We start from the raw sequence: 20,389 nt of genomic DNA, 5'->3' as shown, positions 1-20,389 counted from the left end.
TGAGTACCTCAGGTAGATCCTGATGCTAAAATGAAATAAACGTTTTATTTATTTGTAATACCTAAGAGGACTCTTAGCATAGTCTGATAGGGTTTTGTTTGCATAAATCAAAATCTGCTTGCTTTTCTTTTTGATGTTGGCAACCATCACTTCAAGAAGCATGTCAGGAGATCCCAGTACTAATGTCAGACTGTATTTATACCCAGTTCTTCATCTGCAAGGTCTCTTTAGACCCCCTCTCAAATTACTGTACAGGACAGCTGCTGACTTCTGTCTGTGTAGATCCACCATGTGGATTGAATGCTATTCTCAATAAACTTGCCATTACCTGGAAAGGCTTTGAAGGTTTTTATAGGGAGAACTGGAAAGATGGGAAAACATAGCAGTCTCACCATGAGATGGATCAGTGGGAAATCTTTCGGTCCTATTAAGGGGTCAGATCACATTAAAAGAGTTCGGTGTCAGTGGAGTTCAACTCACACCTTCATCAAATGCTGCACTCTCGTTGAAGCTTCAAGGCAGAACTGTGTTTGTGGAAGTGATCAACATCCACTGACTCAGAGCAGCTTGCAGATGAGGGCACTAGCCAGACAATGTACGTGGTGGCATGCAGATCTGTGAGTGAAGGAGAGTGGACGTGTGCCTGCAGCGGTAGCTGGAGATGGCGGAGCTGTGTCAGCTGCTGCCTGCCACTGCCTGGCCCTCCCGCCCCTCGGGGCAGGAGGGACCTCTGCAGCTGAGAGGAAGCTGATAGCAGGAGCAGGGCCACCCTCGAGCATCATGGCTGCAGAGCATGAGAAAGGGCAGCGCACGCGTGTGCCGCATGGCAGTGTCAGAGCTGGGGTACGTTAGACGTGTTAGGCACAGAAATCATGCTTTCTTCAAATGGCTGATTTTAGCGTGGGTAAAGACTTGTAAATCATTCTGGATCTGCCAGGGACTGTGTAACAATTGAGTATTGTTGAAGCACCTTTTTTAGCATTTGTTTGTGCTTTCTTGAATCTCAGCCATGTCTTGTATCTCCTTTGTCTGTCTTGAGGTTTTTTCTCCAGAGGAGTTCATAGTTTAAACCGTCGCATTAAATGCTTCCTTATGTTAAAATACAGCTCACGTTAAATCCGTGCATACCTCATTGCAAAGTGTTTGGCTTACACCCACACCCCCCCTCCCCCAAATAAGCCAACATTTAAACATCTTGTATTTCAGAGGAAATCCTTAAGACAAGTTATTGGAGAGGAAAAAGGCAAAGTCTCTAGCAGGAGTGTTGGATTAGACACAGCTACTTCTCGCCCTGTAGAAATTGGACAGCCACCAGATGAGTTTCACCTGTCTCCTTCTAAACAATGTTGGACGAAGGAGGGATCCTCCCAGTATGGGGGCTTTTCAGGCTTCAGTAGCAGTGATGGAGTATTAAGGGAACTGGATGATGGACAATTTGACCAGGAAGATGGAGTCACTCAGGTCACATGTATGTGATAAAGTAAGTAGCTGCATCAGATGGACATGTACATAATTCACACAAACGTTTTTTTAAAAAAAAAATACTACTTTAAATGCATTGGTATAATCCTATGACTTTTCCCAGACTCATTTTGTATTTTTGTCTGTTTCTTTGTTGTGTTAATCCTACTGTAGTAATAATACTACTGCAAAATAATTTGGTTTTCTGTCTCTCTTTAATAGAATAACTACATGACTGGGTGCTCTGCTAACTTGTTAATGCTTTTGACAAACAAGGAAGCAAATTCTGCAAAACAGTGACAGTTTAAATTTGTGTAAGAGAGAAAGGAATGAGGATGTTTAGTATTTTCCACAAGCTGGAGGAATGTTTGCTTTTTGGTTTTCTTTTTCTAAGGGTGTTGTAAATATTGATGGGGAAAATGAACTGCCTAGCTGTTATTTTAATGTAATTTTCATTTTGCTTGCCTTGCATAAATTCAAATGCCTAGAGAAATGTTAAGTCTTATGCTAGAGTGTTAATAATTTAAGCTACATTCAGACTTGGTATGTACAGAAAACCTCTGGAGGTTCCAGCCAGACACTTGCTCCTATAATATAACTTCATGTATGCAGGTTTTACCAGGGTTCCTTGTACATCTAAGCCAAAAGCTATCCAAGCATATAGCTTGTATGACATACTCATCATTTAATCATGAGTGGAAATTAAGAACCATTCACCCCCTGAAAGATAACTTGCAGCCTATGAAAAAGTAGTTAGAGAAACTCACAAAGAAGCATGGACAGCAAGGTGCACAATGATGCTGATAGTACACAGGAGGAAGTAAGCTAAACTTGATGGCCAATATTAGACCATAGACTATATACAAATGTGCTGATGTATATATAAAAAAATTCTCAGCTAAATGTATCTCACACTGGGTATACTGTATTCAACTGCATCAAATACCAGAAAGTGTTCAGAGGCAAGGACAAAGTTGCTGTGCTTTTGTCCTCACCGTGGGGAGGAGCTGCTTACATTAAGGGAGGTTAACACGGGCAGGGCACCCTGGGGACAGGCGTGAGCAACGTACTGCTGTCTGGAGATGACATTTTACAGAGGAGAAGATGAATAAAAATGCATCTCCAGAACAGAACTGAGCAAATGTATTCACAGCATTTCTCTGTGTTAGCAGTACATCACACACATCACCTCAGGATTTTTGATACCTGTCTGGGCGTGCTGTACTGCAAACACGGAAAGAAACGCTGTAAATGTATTTAACTGGACCACCCTGCTCCCCTGGGCTGGCGTCCTGCCGACTGCTGTGGGAGTCACCCTGTCCACAGTGGCAGGCGCTGGCACTAAACACAGTGGGCAAGTGAGTGCAGTGACAGGAAGACCAATAACCAACTCCAGGTGAGCCCCCAGGAGATGGCCAGGAGGGTGGAAGTCAGACTGTGATCTCAGTGGTGGGGACCTGTGCAGAAAGAACACTGGCAGAAGTTGCTTATTTCAATAACCAAAAAGTAACTCATGAAAGAAAAAACCCCACAGTTGCTACAATAAGCAAAAGTAGTACAAAGCCTTAGTGCTATTTCAATTTACTTTATAAGGCAAGGGGGCAGGGGAAGAAACCCTTTCTACTTGCATGATTGTCATAGTGGCGGCTTGAAATGATTACTGCTTTGGAGCTGCTTCCCAATTTCGTGATAAAATTGTTTGTTTTTCACTTCGGAAGAGCAACTCTAACAACTGTTTGTAGCAGGTTTGGGTTTTTTTCTGAAAAAATCCACTGCCCTGGAGCTGGAGACATTCCTTCCAACTTTTTTTTCCTATTGCATGTTGTTGAAAAGGTCAGCTTCTATTTTTCTCACTTGAATTTCTTAAGAAAAATGCTGGCAGTCTGGCAAAATAGTTCTGAATCGTGATTCTTAAGAGCCAGATACACGTCAGAAATTACCTTCTATAAAGCAGTATCCCTGCTTAAGATGGTTAACAGTAATGAATCCTAAACCAAAACTGAACTACACCTATTTAAATAAGTTACACTGTATAAAGTAATAAATTGAATGCAGTTGATCTGTCTAGAATACATTCACTGGATAAAACAAATCATGTCACTGAGATATTTTCATATCACCTGTTGAGAATGCAGAAAATTCAGATAAATTAGTATCTTTTTAAAGAACTTTTCCCCCTTACAATTAATGGGATGTATTCAAGAGAGATCCTGTTTTGGAACAAAGGTAGAAAATTGAGTATGCTCTGGATGTAGGTACTTCACAGGTACACTAGAGTATCCCCACTTTTAGCAAGAAAGGCTTTTCTTCTTAAAATGAAATAAAGCCATATTCCTTTCTAGCAGCCTACAGTTTTAACTTGAGTCCTTGCTCTTGAATCTCACAGGTGTTGACTGTGCTGCAAAGCTCAGAATTTCTTTCTAGTCTTTTTAATTCAGTGTAAATACACTAAATTGTTTGCGCTGAACCCACTTAGCAATTCCTATATAATTAAGGATGGCTTTTTTAAAATGACATTTGTCTGACAGTATGTAAAGTTGCCTCTGCCATAGAAACACTAATCTAGATTGTTTTCCTAGCTCTCTATTGTCTTTCAGCTCACAGGGCTACATTTAGGCTCACTATTGGAAAAAAAAAAAAAAATACAATTCTTCATCTCAAAAAAAAAAAAAGTCAACCTCACAGGAGCCAAGATAGGTATCTGTGAAGTGAGTGTAATGGAGAGCATAGTAAAGGAATAAATTCCTCAGCATTCTTTTTTTGGTACAAGAACTCAAGGGGATCATGGCAGAGGTAAGTATCAGGTTTGAGACAAATCACGGTATCTGTTCAGCCAGCTGCAGAGCACCTTGCTGCAGGGTGCTGTGCTGTCCCAGTCTGCTTATTTTGGTATCTGGAAGGTCCTCTTCTCAGTCACCCTTACAAAAGTAAGCGTAGAAACAGCATTTTCTGTTTTGAGAGATGTATGAATTTGAGGTCTGACTTCAACGTGCTCATGAGTATTGTATTTCTTTACTTCTGAAAGAAGAAATACAACTCCACTTCAGCACACCTGGTAGCAGAGAGGGGAGAGCACCCAACCTTCTCTTGGAAGTATGCAGTTGCCTGCATTCTTGGACGACAAAAAATGAGAATAACTTGCCAAAATATAGCGGTATGGATAAAGAAACAGTTTAATTTTATCCTTTTTTTTTTTTTTTACAATATAATTCAGACAGTCTCAGTTTCCCTATTATGTAGAGTCTAATCTACATGGATTTAAAAGGTGACTGAAAAATTCCTGAAAGGAAAACCGTCACCTTATTCTCTCTGAAGTCACCAAACCAGAAACTGTTGGGAGACTCTGAGAGTTTGTCTGACTGACTATGTGCTTATCCTGTTCTTTATTGTAAGCACCCACGCTTCATCCCTGGTGGGCATGGAGCCGAGAGCGTTCTCCTGCAGCAAGGCTTTCTTTCAAAAATCAGGGAAGAGAGGAAGAGAGTAAGTTGCTTGCTCTGTCTGTGTGAAGACTGTGCAAGAATTACCTGACTTCATGCACTAGTTGAACACAGAATAAACCACACATCTTCCTAGAGCATGAATGCTGAAACCGGAAATAATGGAAAATGCTTCTAAAATTATAGAAAATCTTCTGGTTTGCTCTTTGTACTTAAATTCTGAAAGCCAACTATATTTTACTTGGAAAAGTGAGAAGGGGAGGGTGAATTTTGGGTATAGGAGATTGTAATTTAAACTACTTACTTCATCACCTGGTCTTACACAAACTAGAACGTTAAGGTATGCCTTCATTAGTGTTGTGACTGGCACGACAAACTAAGTTTATAAAATTGGAAAAGCTGTCAGAGTAACTCTGGCAAGGGCTTTTTTTTTTTGTATGCTCTATTTTTATATATATATATATACACACACACAAACACTTTTAAGTTTTCATTTTACCAGAATGTATTTTACATACTCATTTTTTTTATTGAAAGAACTGCAAATCAAAGCATGGATGCAATCTCTGACAAAAAATATAACTACACTTATTTATTCAATAACAGGCCACAATTAGAAGCCTGTGTGTCTCAAATGTAATAGAAAAGTCCCTTACCTGTGTGTGACAGTAGAAGTGGCCCTGAAACTATTGGAACAAAAAGAGAAGGCAACCAGTGCTGGTCATGAACCTCTGCAAAAGACTGTTTATACTTTCTGATGCTTAAATTGTTTGGAGAGGAAATACTTTTCTAGTGTTTACAAGCAGGAAGAAACTATCCACTGTAACAAAAAAAAAAAGTGCCCTGCTCATAATTGTCAGAACAGTTTATTTACATACTTGGTCAACTGCAATAAACTGCTGCTTAACTTCTGTGTTTCTGGTCTGTAAAATACTATTTTAAGCTAAGATCCCTTCTACAGTTCTGATAGGAAGCTTCTCACCATTAAAAACACTTACCAAATCAGCCACCAGTTTTGTGATGTTTGTCTCACGCTGATGTGGAATGGGTTAGGTCAATGTAAGCCTTTCCTCAAGCTAGAATTACTTTTTTGCAGTCTTGTCTGTACATCCACACAGCTCACAAGGCAAAGCTTGTTAGATTTACAGCCAACTGTTAAAAGCTGATTAGGTTTTCCTTGTTCTTAGTATATTCATCTTTGGAGGGTAAAAAGTGCAGGTTGCTGTCTTGACAATTTCCTATGGCTTAATTTAGAGAACAGTCTTAGTTAGGATTTAGATATTTTCAAAGCCAGATTTCTCTATCAGAATTTAGACTACTGCTATGAATGAAAGATGTGAACGTTCCTGACTTCAGGTATGTGTAACTTGAAAGAGACAAAGTGGTTTAGAGGAACAGGTCTGGTGACATACTCTGATCTGTTTAAGCAGATAAACTTTGACAACACCTGGGAGAATTAAAATCTTAAAAGGAAAGTAGCCAAATCATTGTGGCTGACTTGTTGCAAGATATGTTAAGACCAACATCAGGAAAAACCTCAGTGACTTAAGGGAAAAGTAATTTGGAAGTTGTGCTTTGCTTACAGTATGCCCTTGCATCTGTGATGTGCTGTCCCAGTCTGCTTATTTTGGTATCTGGAAGGTCCTCTTCTCAGTCACCCTTACAAAAGTAAGCGTAGAAACAGCATTTTCTGTTTTGAGAGATGTATGAATTTGAGGTCTGACTTCAACGTGCTCATGAGTATTGTATTTCTTTACTTCTGAAAGAAGAAATACAACTTCACTTCAGCACACCTGGTAGCAGAGAGGGGAGAGCACCCAACCTTCTCTTGGAAGCATGCAGTTGCCTGCATTCTTGGACGACATAAAAAATGAGAATAACTTGCCAAAATATAGCGGTATGGATAAAGAAACAGTTTAATTTTATCCTTTTTTTTTTTTTACAATATAATTCAAAGACAGTCTCAGTTTCCCTATTATGTAGAGTCTAAATTAAACCTGTTAATATTTATTAGACAAATCAATGGTTTGCTTAGGCTAACTGAAGTTTTACGGTACCATTCAGGCACATGTGTGTACACAGTACTCATGTAAACAATAGCAAGGGAAAATACAAGCAGTGTTTCACTTAGGCCTTATATAAAATCAGCTTAGTATAGCAAGTCAACTTTACAGTGCAAACCTGAATGAGAATAAACAGGATTAAAACTTCCCGAGTTTTGTTTTGAAGTGAAACTTTTAAAGCATAAGAGGAAGAAAAGAGGTTTAAAATTATAATGCAGTCCTGAGCACCACATCATTTTCTTTAATTTTGCAGAGGAAATGTAATTAGCAACACCAGTGACACGTTTTTGCCTATCTCAGTCACCGCGGCCACAGAAGCATGCAGAGTGACTGTACAGAACCACACCGTGGATGGTCCTACAGCAGCTTGTAACAGAACTAAACACATTTTACGACCTCCAGAATACACTCCTCCTACCTGCAGTACAAATGTCAAGATACCTCTCAAAATCAAGTAACCTGGTCCATACAAGGCAAGTTAGAACTAAGTGTATAGACAGTAACTGAAGCTGCTTTCGCTCAGACAACATCTCATGCAATTACCCCACTGACAATTAAATACAGTGATAAACATGAGACAGAAAGAGCTGCTGAAGAATACAGCTGCTGAAGTACCTAAGCTTGGTCTCTATTTTCTCATTGTTTACATTCCCTTTACATCCAGGTGGTACAGTTGCTTGAGGTGTGCTTGATTCATATAAAGAAAAACAGAATTTAAGGCATGTTTAGTATATTATGAAAAAAGACTTATTAAAAATAGGTGGACTCCCTTCTTTCCAAGTAAGTATAATGTAGAAAACAAAAGTGTAGATCACAGAAAGTAGCTGAGTTAGCCCATTCTGACCTGCTTAAAGAAATAAAAAGAGGGCCCCTGGCAACCTCAGAGAGGAACAACCAGCTAACTTCTTAAACAGCTAAGAAAAATTAATTTAACATACGAACACTGCTAGTGCTTTTAGACCCTGCATTCATGTACGTTTAGCAGTATGCCTGCTATATTAATCTCTAAAACATTTAATTCTATCATTCTAGACATAACACAATTAAGCAGCACTCATGGAAATTGTCAGTTATTGCAAATCTGCAAACACAACTTGAAATAAACATCTTAGAAGGGAACAGAAGCATGAATCCAAATCTTTCTGTCAAAGCATACAATTCAGGTGAATGAAGAAAATAAAGTAAATGTTGAAAACATGATTAACTTTTGAAAAGAATCGGGTTCGATATTTCAGGTACTTAGACTGTTTTTACTAGGAATACAAGCAAAGACCGTGCTAGTGTGTTATGTAGTGTAACATGAATATTTATGAGGTATAATCTGTAAGCAGTTGCCATAAATATGCACAGGTAGAAGCCATTGACTTTTCTGCCACAGTTGTTCTTTAGAGAAGTTGTGGACTGGAGCAGAGCAGAAGCCTGCCTTAACGGGACAGAACCTCTTCCCTGCTGCACACAAACCTCCACGGTTAACAAAAAACAAGTCCACAAAGTAGGTTAGATGTGTATCAAGAATATATATGTTCAATAGCATAGTGAAATTGTCCTTTTGGTATTACTCATACTATAGATCCTATTAGTATTTGGATATACGCATACAAGCAATATGCACATCCAAAAGTAAATCTTCAAAGCCATCTTAAAAAAATAAAAGCTAAATTAGGAATAAGCTACACTGCAGGAAGCCTCCCGCAGAATTATATATTTAAGGTGATAATCTTTGAACTAAGACTTAATATAGCTACTGCATTAAAAAATGGCTTACTGTGAAATCTTAATCTCACTTTTTTCCCACCCAATCAGACACATCTTCAGGATTGTGATTCAATGATTGTTTAGCAGCAATTTTAGAGAACTGTAAATTCTTTTATTAACAGGCATTATAAACAGATACTACTTTTATTTAAAAACCATGAGTGCCACACTGATGAATATACAGCTCATGAATAACTTAAAGTATTTCCCATATTAAAAGGCAATGCACACAGCATACAAAAAGTATACTAAACAAAGCTATGAGGATACGTGATTGAAGTGTCTAAAATGATATATATACAGTACATCATTAATGTCTTGTTTATAGTCAGTACAAGCTTCTGTACTGCCATTCCCATCATGCCTCACTCTCCCCTGACACTGAATTTTGCACTTCTTCTTCCAAAATTGGTACAATCAGGTTATCCTTAGACATCAGGTTATACTTCATCACAAACTTAGTGAACCGGTGACACAAGAAAGTTTCATTCTGGAGATGAAAAAAGGGGAAAAAACAATGTATGTAGAAGGAATATTTTAAACAATTGAGAAGAAAATACTAAAAGAAACTGCTTATATGTAAATCTAATGACGCAATTACAAGTCTTAGAAAGAAATAGTAATGCTTAAATGGTAAATGTATTACTTCTTTTAAATCTTTCCTTTACTGCTTGCTTATAGTTACTGCAATTAACAACAAGCTCTACTGGACCTCAGGCTTAAGTCCCAGCACTTAGACAAGAATATATTCAAGTATCAATGCAGTCCTGATCCACACTCCAGAAGAGATTTTTAAGGTATTATGAAACTTCTCCTACACACACTATCCCCAACACAACGGGGCACAACCACTCCACAGCTGCTCCAGCAACCCTAAGTGGGATTTGATACAGGTCTTTTACATCCAACCATACCCCTTTATCTCCTTTCTATCTGTTAATTTCTTTAAAAGGTGGAATTTACTGGAGCTGCACAAGCTGCCACCAATTACTGTTTCTTTGCAGTTTTACAATTAGAATTCCTTAACTGCTGTGTAACCGGGTACAAACAGGAAACAGACATAAGCAGTACTAACTGTACCAAGTGCTTGAATACATTCAGGAGTCTACAACAAGATGAGTTTGAGTTGTTTGTACAAAACCTCAAATTCTGACCTTTTTTCCAAATGAAGGAAATCATAACTGGGTAAACTAATTATATAAATTAATGTTCATTTATGTATAACATAGCATTTCAGTTCTAAAACTGTAATCTAATCAATACTTCACTTGAATGTAGATCTGGCAGGACTAAAATAAAACATGTAATTGTATTACAACTCAGCTGCAACTTCAGCAAATGCCCTTCTTTCAAGATGTAATTCGATACTACTTACTTCATATTCATCAAATATCTGCCGGTGATGAAAATAAGCATGTGAAAATATTCTGTAAATCCTTCGGCACACTGATCCTAATTTGGCTACAGAGGATTCCTTTATGCTAACCCTGTAAGGAGAAAGGTTACAGAAACAGGTCTTCCAAAATGACTACCGAGAGAGATGCTGACATGAACTCGTACTATATAAATTACATATGAAATTTAGACTTAAGCAGTGCAAATATATGTGTCTGAAATTGATTATTTTTGGAAGGAAAATAAAAATGTTGATGAATATTCCACATTTTAAAACTACTCTCACTACAAAAAAAGTTTTGCCTGTAGATAAACATCATTAGTTATTCTGGTAAGGGATGGATTTCTGGTTTCTAGCATTGATGGGCAAAGGGAAAACATCTTCCAGTTGTACCTCCTTGCCAATACCAGATTCCTAGAGAAGCACAATTTTGACTTCTCCAGTTAGATTCCCGTGATTCAACATGTGTGCTGCCCCTTCAGTACATTCCGTCTCTGTCTTCTGTGGTCACTGATGTACCACAGTAGATGGGTGTTGGCTTCTGGAGGCTTTCAGGGCCGTAGTGTTTAAGTCCTTTGAGTCACTGCATCTCTCTAAAGGCCATCCTGTTGTTTAGGTTGGCACTACTCCAATGGAAGCCCCATAACATCAACTGGTATTAGTAAGACAGTTTCCACCTAAAAAACACCCTTCAGCTCCAGTAAATGGCAAACTGTTTGAACAGGCAGGAATTCTTCCTTAGCTTAAAAGTGGCAATAGGCCTACCAACAAGTGGCACTTCTGATACTTTCAGTAGTAAACCATGAAAAACATGTTACACCTCTCAACATGCTTTCTAAGTGTTTATGTGCCACCTGCTCCCTCCCTCCTCCCAAAAGAAAGCATTTTTACCTGCTGGGGAAATATTTATTGCTATTCAGAAGACATGCAGCTCCATCAAGTGTGTGTCTGGTGTAGTCTATAGCAGGACACTACAAAAACAGTAAGTGAGCACATGTATGAGTGCATGCACAACATTGTCATGTAACTTGTTTAAAAAGAAACATTTAAATTATGCTTCCCGATGCTTTTGACTACACTGGTCATTTTTATTGCCAGGAGTTTCACATAGCTTCTCTGAAGATCTACATTTCCTCTTTAAGTGAGCCATTTCTTTTCTCTGTTTCACAACCCATGTTAAGTTATTTCAAGAAAAAAGTTACTATGGAAATGTGATAATGCACAAGCAGTGAATTTTATGCATCTCCTTAAGTAAAGCTGGATAATAAGGATACATACTGGGAGTACACTCAAAGGAAAGACGGTTGTTACCTCACAGTTCACCTATTTCCCACACAGTCAAGCTGCCAGACTCTTTATTTCACAGCCTAAATTAATACCTGATCAAAAAAAATCAACCAAAACAAAACCCAAACCTGCACCCAAGTATATCAATGTTTTTGACCTTAGCAAAGAAAACCAAGATCATTAGTGTTGCTAATGGGATGGCTCCTACTGTTGGAGTGTTGGAATGGAAGGAGACAGGCTCTCGAGGAAGGACAGGCAGGGGAGATGATGAGGGAGGTTGTCCTCTACGTCAGTGACCAGCTGGAGTGCACAGAGACGTGCCTGGGGATGGATGAGGAGCTGACTGAGACCTTACGGGTCAGGGTTAAAGGGGGCACAGGGACAGGAGATGCTATAGTGGGGTCTGTTACAGGCCACCCGACCAGAAGACCGAGTGGGTGAGGCCCTCTACAGACAGGTAGGAGCAACCTCATGTTCACAAGCCCTGGTCCTCATGGGAGACTTCAACCACCAATACCTTCTAGAGTCCATAAGCAATCCAGGAGGTTCCTGGAATGCGTTGATGGTAACTTCCTTCTCCAAGTGATAGGGGAGCCAACAAGGAGAGGTGCTCTGCTGGACCTTGTTCTCACCAACAAGGAGGGGCTGGTGGGGAGTGTGAAGCTCAGGGGCAGCTTGGGCTGCAGTGACCACAAAATGGTGGAGTTCAAGATCCTTAGGGCAGCGAGGAGGGCGCTCAGCAAGCTCGCTGCTCTGGACTACAGAAGAGCAGACTTTGGCCTCTTCAGGGATCTGCTTGGCAGAGTAAAATGGGATAAAGGCCTGGAGGGAAGAGGGGCCCAAAAAATCTCATTAATATTCAACAATCACCTCCTCCAAGCTCAGGAGCGATGCATCCCAACAAAGGGGAAGTCAGGAGGCCTGCAGGGAGGAACAAGGAGCTCCTGGACAAGCTCACACATAAAAAGGAAGCCTACAGAGGGTGGAAGCATGGACAGATAGCCTGGGAGGAGTACAGAGAAGCTGTCTGGGTAGCCAGGGATCAGGTTAGGAAGGGCAAAGCCCTCACAGAATTCAGTCTGGCCAGGGACGTCAAGGGCAGCAAGAACAGCTTCTATAGGTATGTCGGTGATAACAGGAAGACTAGGGAAAATGTGGGCCCTCTCCAGAAGGACACGGGAGACTGATTACCTGGGATATGGAGAAGGCGGAGGTACTCAGTGACTTTATTGCCTGACTCTTCATCAGCAAGGGCTCCAGCCACACTACCCAAGACACAGAAGGTAAAGGCAGGGACTGGGAGAAGGAGAAACTGTCCACTGTACAAGATCAGGTTTGAGACCATCTAAGGAACTTGAAGGTGCACACGTCCATGGGACCTGATGAGATGCATCTGTGGGTCTTGGGGAAACTGGTGGATGAAGTGGCTAAGCCACTATTCATATTTGAGAAGTTGTGGCAGTCCAGTGAAGTTCCCACTGACTGGAAACGGAGAAACACAACCCCATTTTTAAAAAGAGAAAGAAGGAAGACCTGGGGAACTACAGGCCAGTCAGTGTCCAGCAAGATCATGGAGCAGATCCTCCTGGAAAGATGTGCTAGGGGACACAGAAAATAAAGAGGTGATTGGTGACACCCAACATGGCTTCACTAAGGGCAAATTGTACCTGACAAAGTTGGTAGCCTTCTAAGATGGGGTTACAGCGCTGGTGGCTAAGGGAGGAGCGACTGATATCATCTACCTGGACTTGTGCAAAGCTTTTGATACTGTCCTGCACGACATCTTTCTCTTGAAATTAGAGAGACATGGATTTGATGGATGGACCACTCAGTGGATAAGGAATTGGCTGGATGGTCACACTCAAAAGAGTTGCGGTCAACAGCTCAATGTCCAAGTGAAGAGCGCTGACAAGTGCCATTCCTCAGGGGTCGGTGCTGGGACCAGTGCTGTTTAACACCTTTGTTGGTGACACGGACAGTAAGATTGAGGGTACCCTCAGCAAGTCTTGCTGACAACCCCAAGCTGTGTGATGCGGTCAATACGCTGGAGGGAAGGGATGTGCCATCCAGAGGGACCTGGACAGGCTGGAGAGGTGGGACCAGGCAAACCTCATGGAGTTCAACAAGGCCAAGGGCAAGGTCCTGCACATGGGTCGGGGCAATCCCAAGCACAAACACAGGCTAGGCGAGGAGTGGGTTGGGAGCAGCCCTGCGGAGAAGGACCTGGGGGTACTGGTGGATGGAAAACTGTGACCCAGAAAGCCAGCCGTGTGCTGGGCTGCACCAAGAGAAGCGTGGCCAGCAGGGCGAGGGAGGGGATTCTCCCCCTCTACTCTGCTCTTGTGAGACCCCCCTGCAGTGCTGTGTCCAGCTCTGGGGGCACCAACACAAGAAGGACATGGACCTGTTGGAGCAGGTCCAGAGGAGGCCACGAAGATGCTCAGGGGCTGGAGCACCTCCCCTGTGAGGACAGGCTGAGAGAGTTGGGGGTGTTCAGCCCGGAGAAGAGAAGGCTCCAGGGAGACCTTATAGCGGCCTTCCAGTGCTGAAAGGGGCTACAGGAACGGTGGGGAGGCACTCTGCATCAGGGGTGTCAGGATAGGACATGGGGTAATGGTATTTAAACTGAAAGAGGGTAGATTTAGATTAGGTGGAAGGAAGAAATTCTTCCCTGTGAGGGTGGTGAGGCCCTGGCACAGGTTGCCCAGAGCAGCTGTGGCTGCCCCCTCCCTGGCAGTGTTCCAGGCCAGGTTGGACGGGGCTGTGAGCAGCCTGGGCTAGTGGAAGGTGTCCCTGCCCGTGGCTGGGGGTGGGAACTACATGGTCTTTAAGGTCCCCTCCAACCCAAAACATCCTATGATTCTAGCTACGTGTATAACAAGCGAAGCCCTCACTCTGCAATCAGGTACATGTAGAAGAGAGGGAAGAAAGTAAAGATTAACTGAGACAGGCTGAGAGAGCAGGAACATCTGTCCATTTTGCCATTCTCCAGTTTCAGGAAAAAGACTTCTCAGTAGTACATTCTGGTCAGTAGTTCAAGGCTGCATCACTCACTATCTGACCATTAGTTGATAGCTATTATCAACATGGAAAAAGGTAGATGAATGATGTGTATTCAGAGATAAAAAGCAGCCTGAAATTCTCCAGTCTAGCGAACAGACTTCCTGCATGCTAATATATGGAGTGGGGATGAGAGTTAAAGGTTGCAGTGGGAAAGAAGTTGGCCTCCAGAGCTAAATCAAGGCATCTCAGGAAATTAAAATAAAAAGCTTACAGGACAAAAAGGATAAGGTTAAGAAGAACCAACACCTTATTCTGAAAGGTGAAACACAAAGATAAATATGACAGAGTGCACTATCACAGAGAAAGGCCTTCTGAAGCAAAAAAAAAAAAAAAGTATCAAGTGGTTCAACAGGAGTGCTGAACAAAGTTTACAGTAGTTGGACACTCAGGGAGACAAGCTACTGCCATGCTGATAACCCACTCGACATAAAGCATTCTTATGACTCCACTACCTTTTAGGAACAGCTTCCCTAAGCACGTGCACAGGCTGTCACTTGCAGAGCGTCAGGCTTACATGCCTAGTGCTATGGATCGAGGCCAAAGTTTGAAGAGGACAGCCTATTCCCAGCATGTGCTCTTCTTTCAATTAAACAAAGACCTTTATCCACTGAGTCTCAGGCTGTCTCAACACAAATTAAGAGAGAAGAGGGCTATGTGCAAAGTCTCTAATACTGCTGTAGAAAGCAGTTGCTTCTTACCTCATCCCGTTCTTTTGTAAACCACTACACAATAGGAAAGAGGGAAACTTCAAGTGATATTCTAACCCACACAAGCTCTCAGTTTGAATAAGAAGCCAGCTATAATGGTCTCCCCATGAACATATGAACTGTGAAAGAAAATCCTACCTCAGTGGGGTCAGTTTTCCAAAATACCATACCTCTTTGGGAGTTTTATGAGCTGCACAAAGAAAAATCCATTGTTCAGTAGCTGTCATCTGAGTACAAGTGTCTGGGTGACATTCACTCTGTTAAAACAATCGTTCAGTTATGAAAACCGCCCAACAGCAAAAATGAGCTGATCTTTTCAAACCACTTTCTTGCCCCATCCCCCCCCCAAAAAAAGGTTTTTTTACCAGAAGTTTTCAAAACCCTAAAAAACCCCTTACCTCAAACCACTGCTTAAGTCTATGTGTATAAATTTAGAAGAAATCTCTGAAAATTCTGCATCTTACAATACAAAAAAAGTCTCCTCCCTGATACAATATAAAAATATCAAGAAAAGAATTACCTGAAGCTTGACAGCTAGTCCATTGAGCTCAAGGCAGAATTGTCTAGAAATAAGAACACAGCAGCATCAAAATCAACAATTTGTTTACCCACTGGAAACTTCTAATAAAAAACAAGGTTATAAATTCTGATCTTCTTCACAGATCTCTAACATTTTTGGAAATTTTTCTTGTAAAGTGGAAAAAATACATCAGAACATGAAAAAAATCATACTTCAAGAATACCATCAAATAATTTCAGCTGATATCACACCTCAAAAGGCAACAGGCTAGGAATTAAAACACAAGGACCTACAAGTTGAGAGAAACAGAATTCACCCCAGCATTTTTTTTTTACTCAGCAACACAATTATATCTTAATTCTTACGTGACAGTAGAGGCTGAACTTAGCCAATAATTAGTAGAAGTGTTTAAGATACCAACTTCGTTTTGAAAGAAAGTGCTATTTCACAAATACAGATTAAAAAAATTAAAGAACGCTTCAAGAAAATTGATTTCTTAAGAGTGTAAGTTTTGAATTCATACAGCTGGACCATTCCATCCTTCTAAGATATACTTCCTTCAGATCAGTTAAGTGGCTGAAGACCCACCACAAATCATTAACAGAGTAGGACAGAATTCTAGAAATACTGCTTTCACTAGAATGTACCTGAGAGTGAATTCTTTAACGTTAGAGAATTCACTCCTCCATCTTACAAGACAAATCTGAATAAATTTTCCAAAAGAGACAATATTTAGTGACAAGTCACTTCTATGAATCTACAATGATTTTTGGTGTACACGAAACGACAGGGGAAATCCTTAAAATGTGTCTTCTCCAATTGTGTGTATACACTTTTTCCTCTTGTGAGGATTCCCTGTGTCTATTGGAACTATTCCAGACCAGAGGAGAAAACAAGAAAACGGGAGGCAAAAGTTCAGGATATAGAAATCTACGTATAGCTTAGATCTGAAAGTATATTTGGTAAAATTAGAAGACACACTTGTAACAACAAAAAAAAAAAAAAGGACACTAAGGTATGTAAGTAAGGGATACTAAGGTAATGCCAGGAAAAAAGGATTACTACATATCTATTAACAGGGTGTAAACCTACACTACAAAGGAAAAATACTTTCAGGCGCAAACTACCTAGGCTGAACATACTGATTATACTGAATAATAAAAATCAAGAGAAGGACAAAAAGTTCTGAGTTTCCTTACAGCTACAAAAAGAACTCTAAGACACAGGTATTCATGCTTTCCCAGCTAAAGCCTGTATTCCTGCAAGTTTCAGAGGAAGCCCTGGGAGCATCTAGAAATCCCATTTCCAATTAGTGGAGATGAAGAAGTGACGATAGTAGGAGAAAGTGCTATGGAAATTTATGACCACATTTTCATATTCAAAACATGCTAGTAGAACTTTTGAAGAGAGGTACAAATGTTTTCTCAAAACACATCTACAACACTAGATCAGAGTGCATCATAAATCTTTAGAAAGAACAAGGAATTCAGAAAATAATTAATACCAAAATATACGCATATTTAATAGTAGAAGTATCGAGTTTCATTTAAGTTACTTTTGGTCTGTCATATTCAAAAAGACTCACTACCACTATCAATGAACAACACTTAGAATCAGCACACTATACGGACAAAAGATGGATTCTTACCTTAAATGTTCATACTTCCATACACCTTCATCCTGGCCTTCAGGAGGTTCAAGGATCTTATCAATGTTGGAACAGTCCGCCCTTATGTTTTGCTGAATATACTAGGAGAGGGGGAAAAAGTAAATCTAGATCTTCTTGTAGTTATCGTAGGACAATGTATTTAGGACAGTACATCTCTGAGGGACTTTGAGAGAAAAACTCTTTACCTGAGAAGTGACTGACAGACTAAGAAGTTAAAAAGTAGACAGGCAGGGTAAGTAAATTGGTATAAAAAAGGCCAGTCTTAAAAATACCTTTCCTCATTTAGAAAAGGTAAAAGAATGGGTAAATTTTACAGCTTTTTTACAACATCGATCTCAAAACAAAAGAACCCCAGAGGAAAACCCACCATTTTCTTAAATCTATTTTGTTTAAGCCACACATGGAAATTCTAGTTATTTCTGCATACACAATTAATAATTACAATTTTTTTAATATACGTAGGGTGCTTAGGAAATTCGTTCCTGTGCAGCAACATTCTAAGCAGATAAATAGAACGCCCTGTTCCCTATTTTTTCCAACAAAATACAAAACTCAGGAAACTGAATTTATGAACAACATTTCACGTAAGTAAGAATACCTGCTGAACAGCTAAGGTACTATCCATTTCTTCAAAGGATTCATCAGGCCAATTGTAGAAGTCCTGTTAAAAAAAGTTTAAACCAGTTTAACAAAAATAGAGGGCGAGGAAGAAAAGCACGCAACCTACAGTAAGCTCGAACATGCAGGAAAATAGATGTAGTTTATACAATTCCAGGAAGCAACATCTTAACCAAAGCAGCACAGTCTTGGCAAGAACAGGGTGAAATGGAACTTATGCTCCTGATGTTACAGTAGTAGAACATCCCCAAATCAAAGTTCTGTCTGACTTGGCATACTATAAACATCGTCTCTCCCCCACATCTTGCTGTAACACCTATATAGCCTGCATTTTTAAAATTAAATATTTTCATAGAGTGCCCATTTCACATATTAATCATGTAAGAATAGGGAAGAGGTCTGCAGAGAGTAGCATTATACGATGGCTATAAAACTAAAAATCCCAGTACGTTCTAGTAGGAACACACCCTGAAAATATCTTCTCTAAACTGAGATAACACAGTGTTATCTCAGTCCCTAACTTGGAACTATATTCTCTCGGTATGGTCAGCATGCTGCACAACCGGATGGTTACCAGCTCTGCTAACCTGCCGTGTTTAATATCAGTAATGATAGAACCCTCCTGAAGTTTCACCTCGGATCCAGCTGTACGTTGGTGTTCCGCAGCAATTCACACCTGTTGCAACTGTGATCATCCCTGACATATGCATTTTCTTACTTCGCATTTTTCACATCTAAAATGTAGTGCTACTCTCCCTTATTATCCAGAGATACTGCACATCAGCCTCCCATAGCTGTCCTAGTAGACGCAGTGACTCAATGAAAATGTTCCCACTGTGAAGCTTAGCAATCTGTTCTTGGGGGAACACTGTCATCTCCAGAGCAAATACCTAGAGTGAATATCCAGTGTTGAAATATCATTAATTGTATTTACATACTGAATAGCTATACCACAGTGTCAACCAAAATTAAAAATTAAATACAGCCACAAAAAAACCCACGATTGCATCACTATACACAAAATTCTTCATGAAGAAACGTACATGAACTTTATAATATACTTTTGTCATATGTTAGCCCAAATTTACCAAACAGAAGGCACAAAACATTCAGTTTCCTTCATAGATTAAACATGTATAGAATGATTTACAGGGTTGTGTAACAATTTTACTCCTGCACATGATGACAAAGAATAGGAGGAGAAACGAGATGCATTTTTCCTTCAACACTGTGTCATATACTGCTGTTTCTGACTGTGAGCTCTCCTCACAGAAGCAGAGTAAGAAAGTCTTGCATAAAGGCCTCACAGATCACATCTCTGAAATAATCTTTTAAAATGTCGCTTGCGTGTTTGAGATGCGCCTTTTCAAGATGACCTTGAAAGACCAGAAATAAGTCGGTTCCATTTCGATTAAAAGAAACGATCTGCCAGCGGCCCCGGTTCACTCCGCGCGGCGCGAGGTGACGCGAGGGAGGGATGGATGACTCGTCCCTCCGGACGCACAGGCCGGCTACCGCCCGCCGGGCCACGCCGAACTCCCCGCCCCAGTCCGGCCGTCGGAGCCCAAAGCGACCTCACTCAGCCCATGACGTATTTAGTCATTTAGCAGCAACACCGGTAGTACGCTGACAGCACTGAAAAGCCAGCGCTGCCTGAAGGAAGCCCGAGATCCGGGGACCGGCGCTTCGCCCCGGCCCGTGCCCGGTGATTTCACAAGCGCCGGCAGCGCTGCTGCCGCCCCCGGACCCGGAGGGCACCGCCGATGACAGCCGCCGCGCTCCGGGACGCGGACCGGACGCCACAGACTTTCGCTCCCCAGCGGAGCCCGCAGAGCCCCGGGCGGCGCGGCGCTGGCCCGCCGGAAAGCCGCCGAGCCCCGCGGGGAAGGCAGCCGCCACGGCCCGCTCCCCCCGCCCCGGCCGGGTCTCGCCCAGGCCGCAGCCCGGCTGCGGGGAACAAAGCGATCCCGCGGCGCGGGGCTCGCCGCCCGCAGCCCGCCCGCCCCGGCGGCCCGCGCTAGGCCCCGGGAGGCCCGGCGAGGCCCGCGGCTACGCCCCGACCGGGCCCGGCGCCTCGGCGGCGGCGCTGCCCGTCCCCACGCGCGGCGGCGGCGCTGCCTCACCTGGGCCTTGGTGCCCGGCCTGTTCCGCCTCAGCACTGCCGTCCCCTCCGCCATGACCATAGTGACAGCGGCGCCAGGACCCGGATGCGGCAGCGGCGGGCGGGGCGGCGGGCGAGGGGGAGGAACGGGCGCTGCGGCTGCCGCGGCCCCGCGGAGGGCGGGAGGGAGGCGGGAGGCAGGCAGGGAGGGAGGGAGGGGCGGAGCAGAGCAGCCCGCGCGCGAGCCACGGCCGCCGCGCGGCGGGGAGCGGGAACAGCCGCGTGGCGAGGCGCCTCTCGCGAGAGCGG

The 20,389-nt window shown here is 42.1% G+C and overlaps 2 protein-coding genes across 6 annotated transcripts in view; one reads left to right on the top strand and one right to left on the bottom strand.

The window, feature by feature from the left end:
* The window catches only part of RFTN2 (raftlin family member 2), a 50,043-nt gene extending 45,510 nt beyond the window's left edge, over positions 1 to 4,533 (top strand). For all 4 annotated transcript variants that reach the window (XM_074910805.1, XM_074910804.1, XM_074910803.1 and 1 more), the window contains one exon: positions 1,207 to 4,533. In XM_074910805.1, the coding sequence (XP_074766906.1) occupies positions 1,207 to 1,476 (270 nt within the window). In that variant the 3' untranslated portion in view covers positions 1,477 to 4,533. The remainder of the gene's footprint in view (positions 1 to 1,206) is intronic.
* A 2,260-nt stretch (positions 4,534 to 6,793) lies between these two features.
* On the bottom strand, positions 6,794 to 20,275 carry MOB4 (MOB family member 4, phocein). 2 transcript variants are annotated; one of them, XM_074910783.1, is made up of 8 exons: positions 20,103 to 20,275; positions 17,960 to 18,022; positions 17,341 to 17,441; positions 15,693 to 15,735; positions 15,343 to 15,429; positions 11,007 to 11,086; positions 10,095 to 10,206; positions 6,794 to 9,209 (listed from the first exon to the last, which is right to left on the bottom strand). In XM_074910783.1, the coding sequence occupies exons 1-8, from the start codon at positions 20,160 to 20,162 to the stop codon at positions 9,078 to 9,080; spliced, it is 678 nt and encodes a 225-aa protein (XP_074766884.1). In that variant the 5' UTR covers positions 20,163 to 20,275; the 3' UTR covers positions 6,794 to 9,077. The 2 variants fall into 2 exon arrangements, with proteins under 2 accessions (XP_074766884.1, XP_074766886.1); XM_074910785.1 differs by lacking the exon at positions 17,960 to 18,022.
* Positions 20,276 to 20,389: the final 114 nt, after the last annotated feature.

Source organism: Athene noctua, chromosome 7, assembly GCF_965140245.1.
Source record: "Athene noctua chromosome 7, bAthNoc1.hap1.1, whole genome shotgun sequence".
In the NCBI taxonomy this organism is placed as follows: domain Eukaryota; kingdom Metazoa; phylum Chordata; class Aves; order Strigiformes; family Strigidae; genus Athene; species Athene noctua.
This window is presented reverse-complemented; position numbering and strand designations above follow the sequence as displayed.

Bases quoted from the DNA above. Each gene is read 5' to 3' on its own strand.
- MOB4 (XM_074910783.1), bottom strand. From the start codon at position 20,162: ATGGTCATGGCGGAGGGGACGGCAGTGCTGAGGCGGAACAGGCCGGGC. The intron at 18,023-20,102 runs GTGAGGCAGCGC...TTTTTTTAACAG, and splicing joins GGCCGGGCACCAAGGCCCAG to GACTTCTACAATTGGCCTGA. The intron at 17,442-17,959 runs GTATTCTTACTT...CCCCTCTCCTAG, and splicing joins GTACCTTAGCTGTTCAGCAG to TATATTCAGCAAAACATAAG.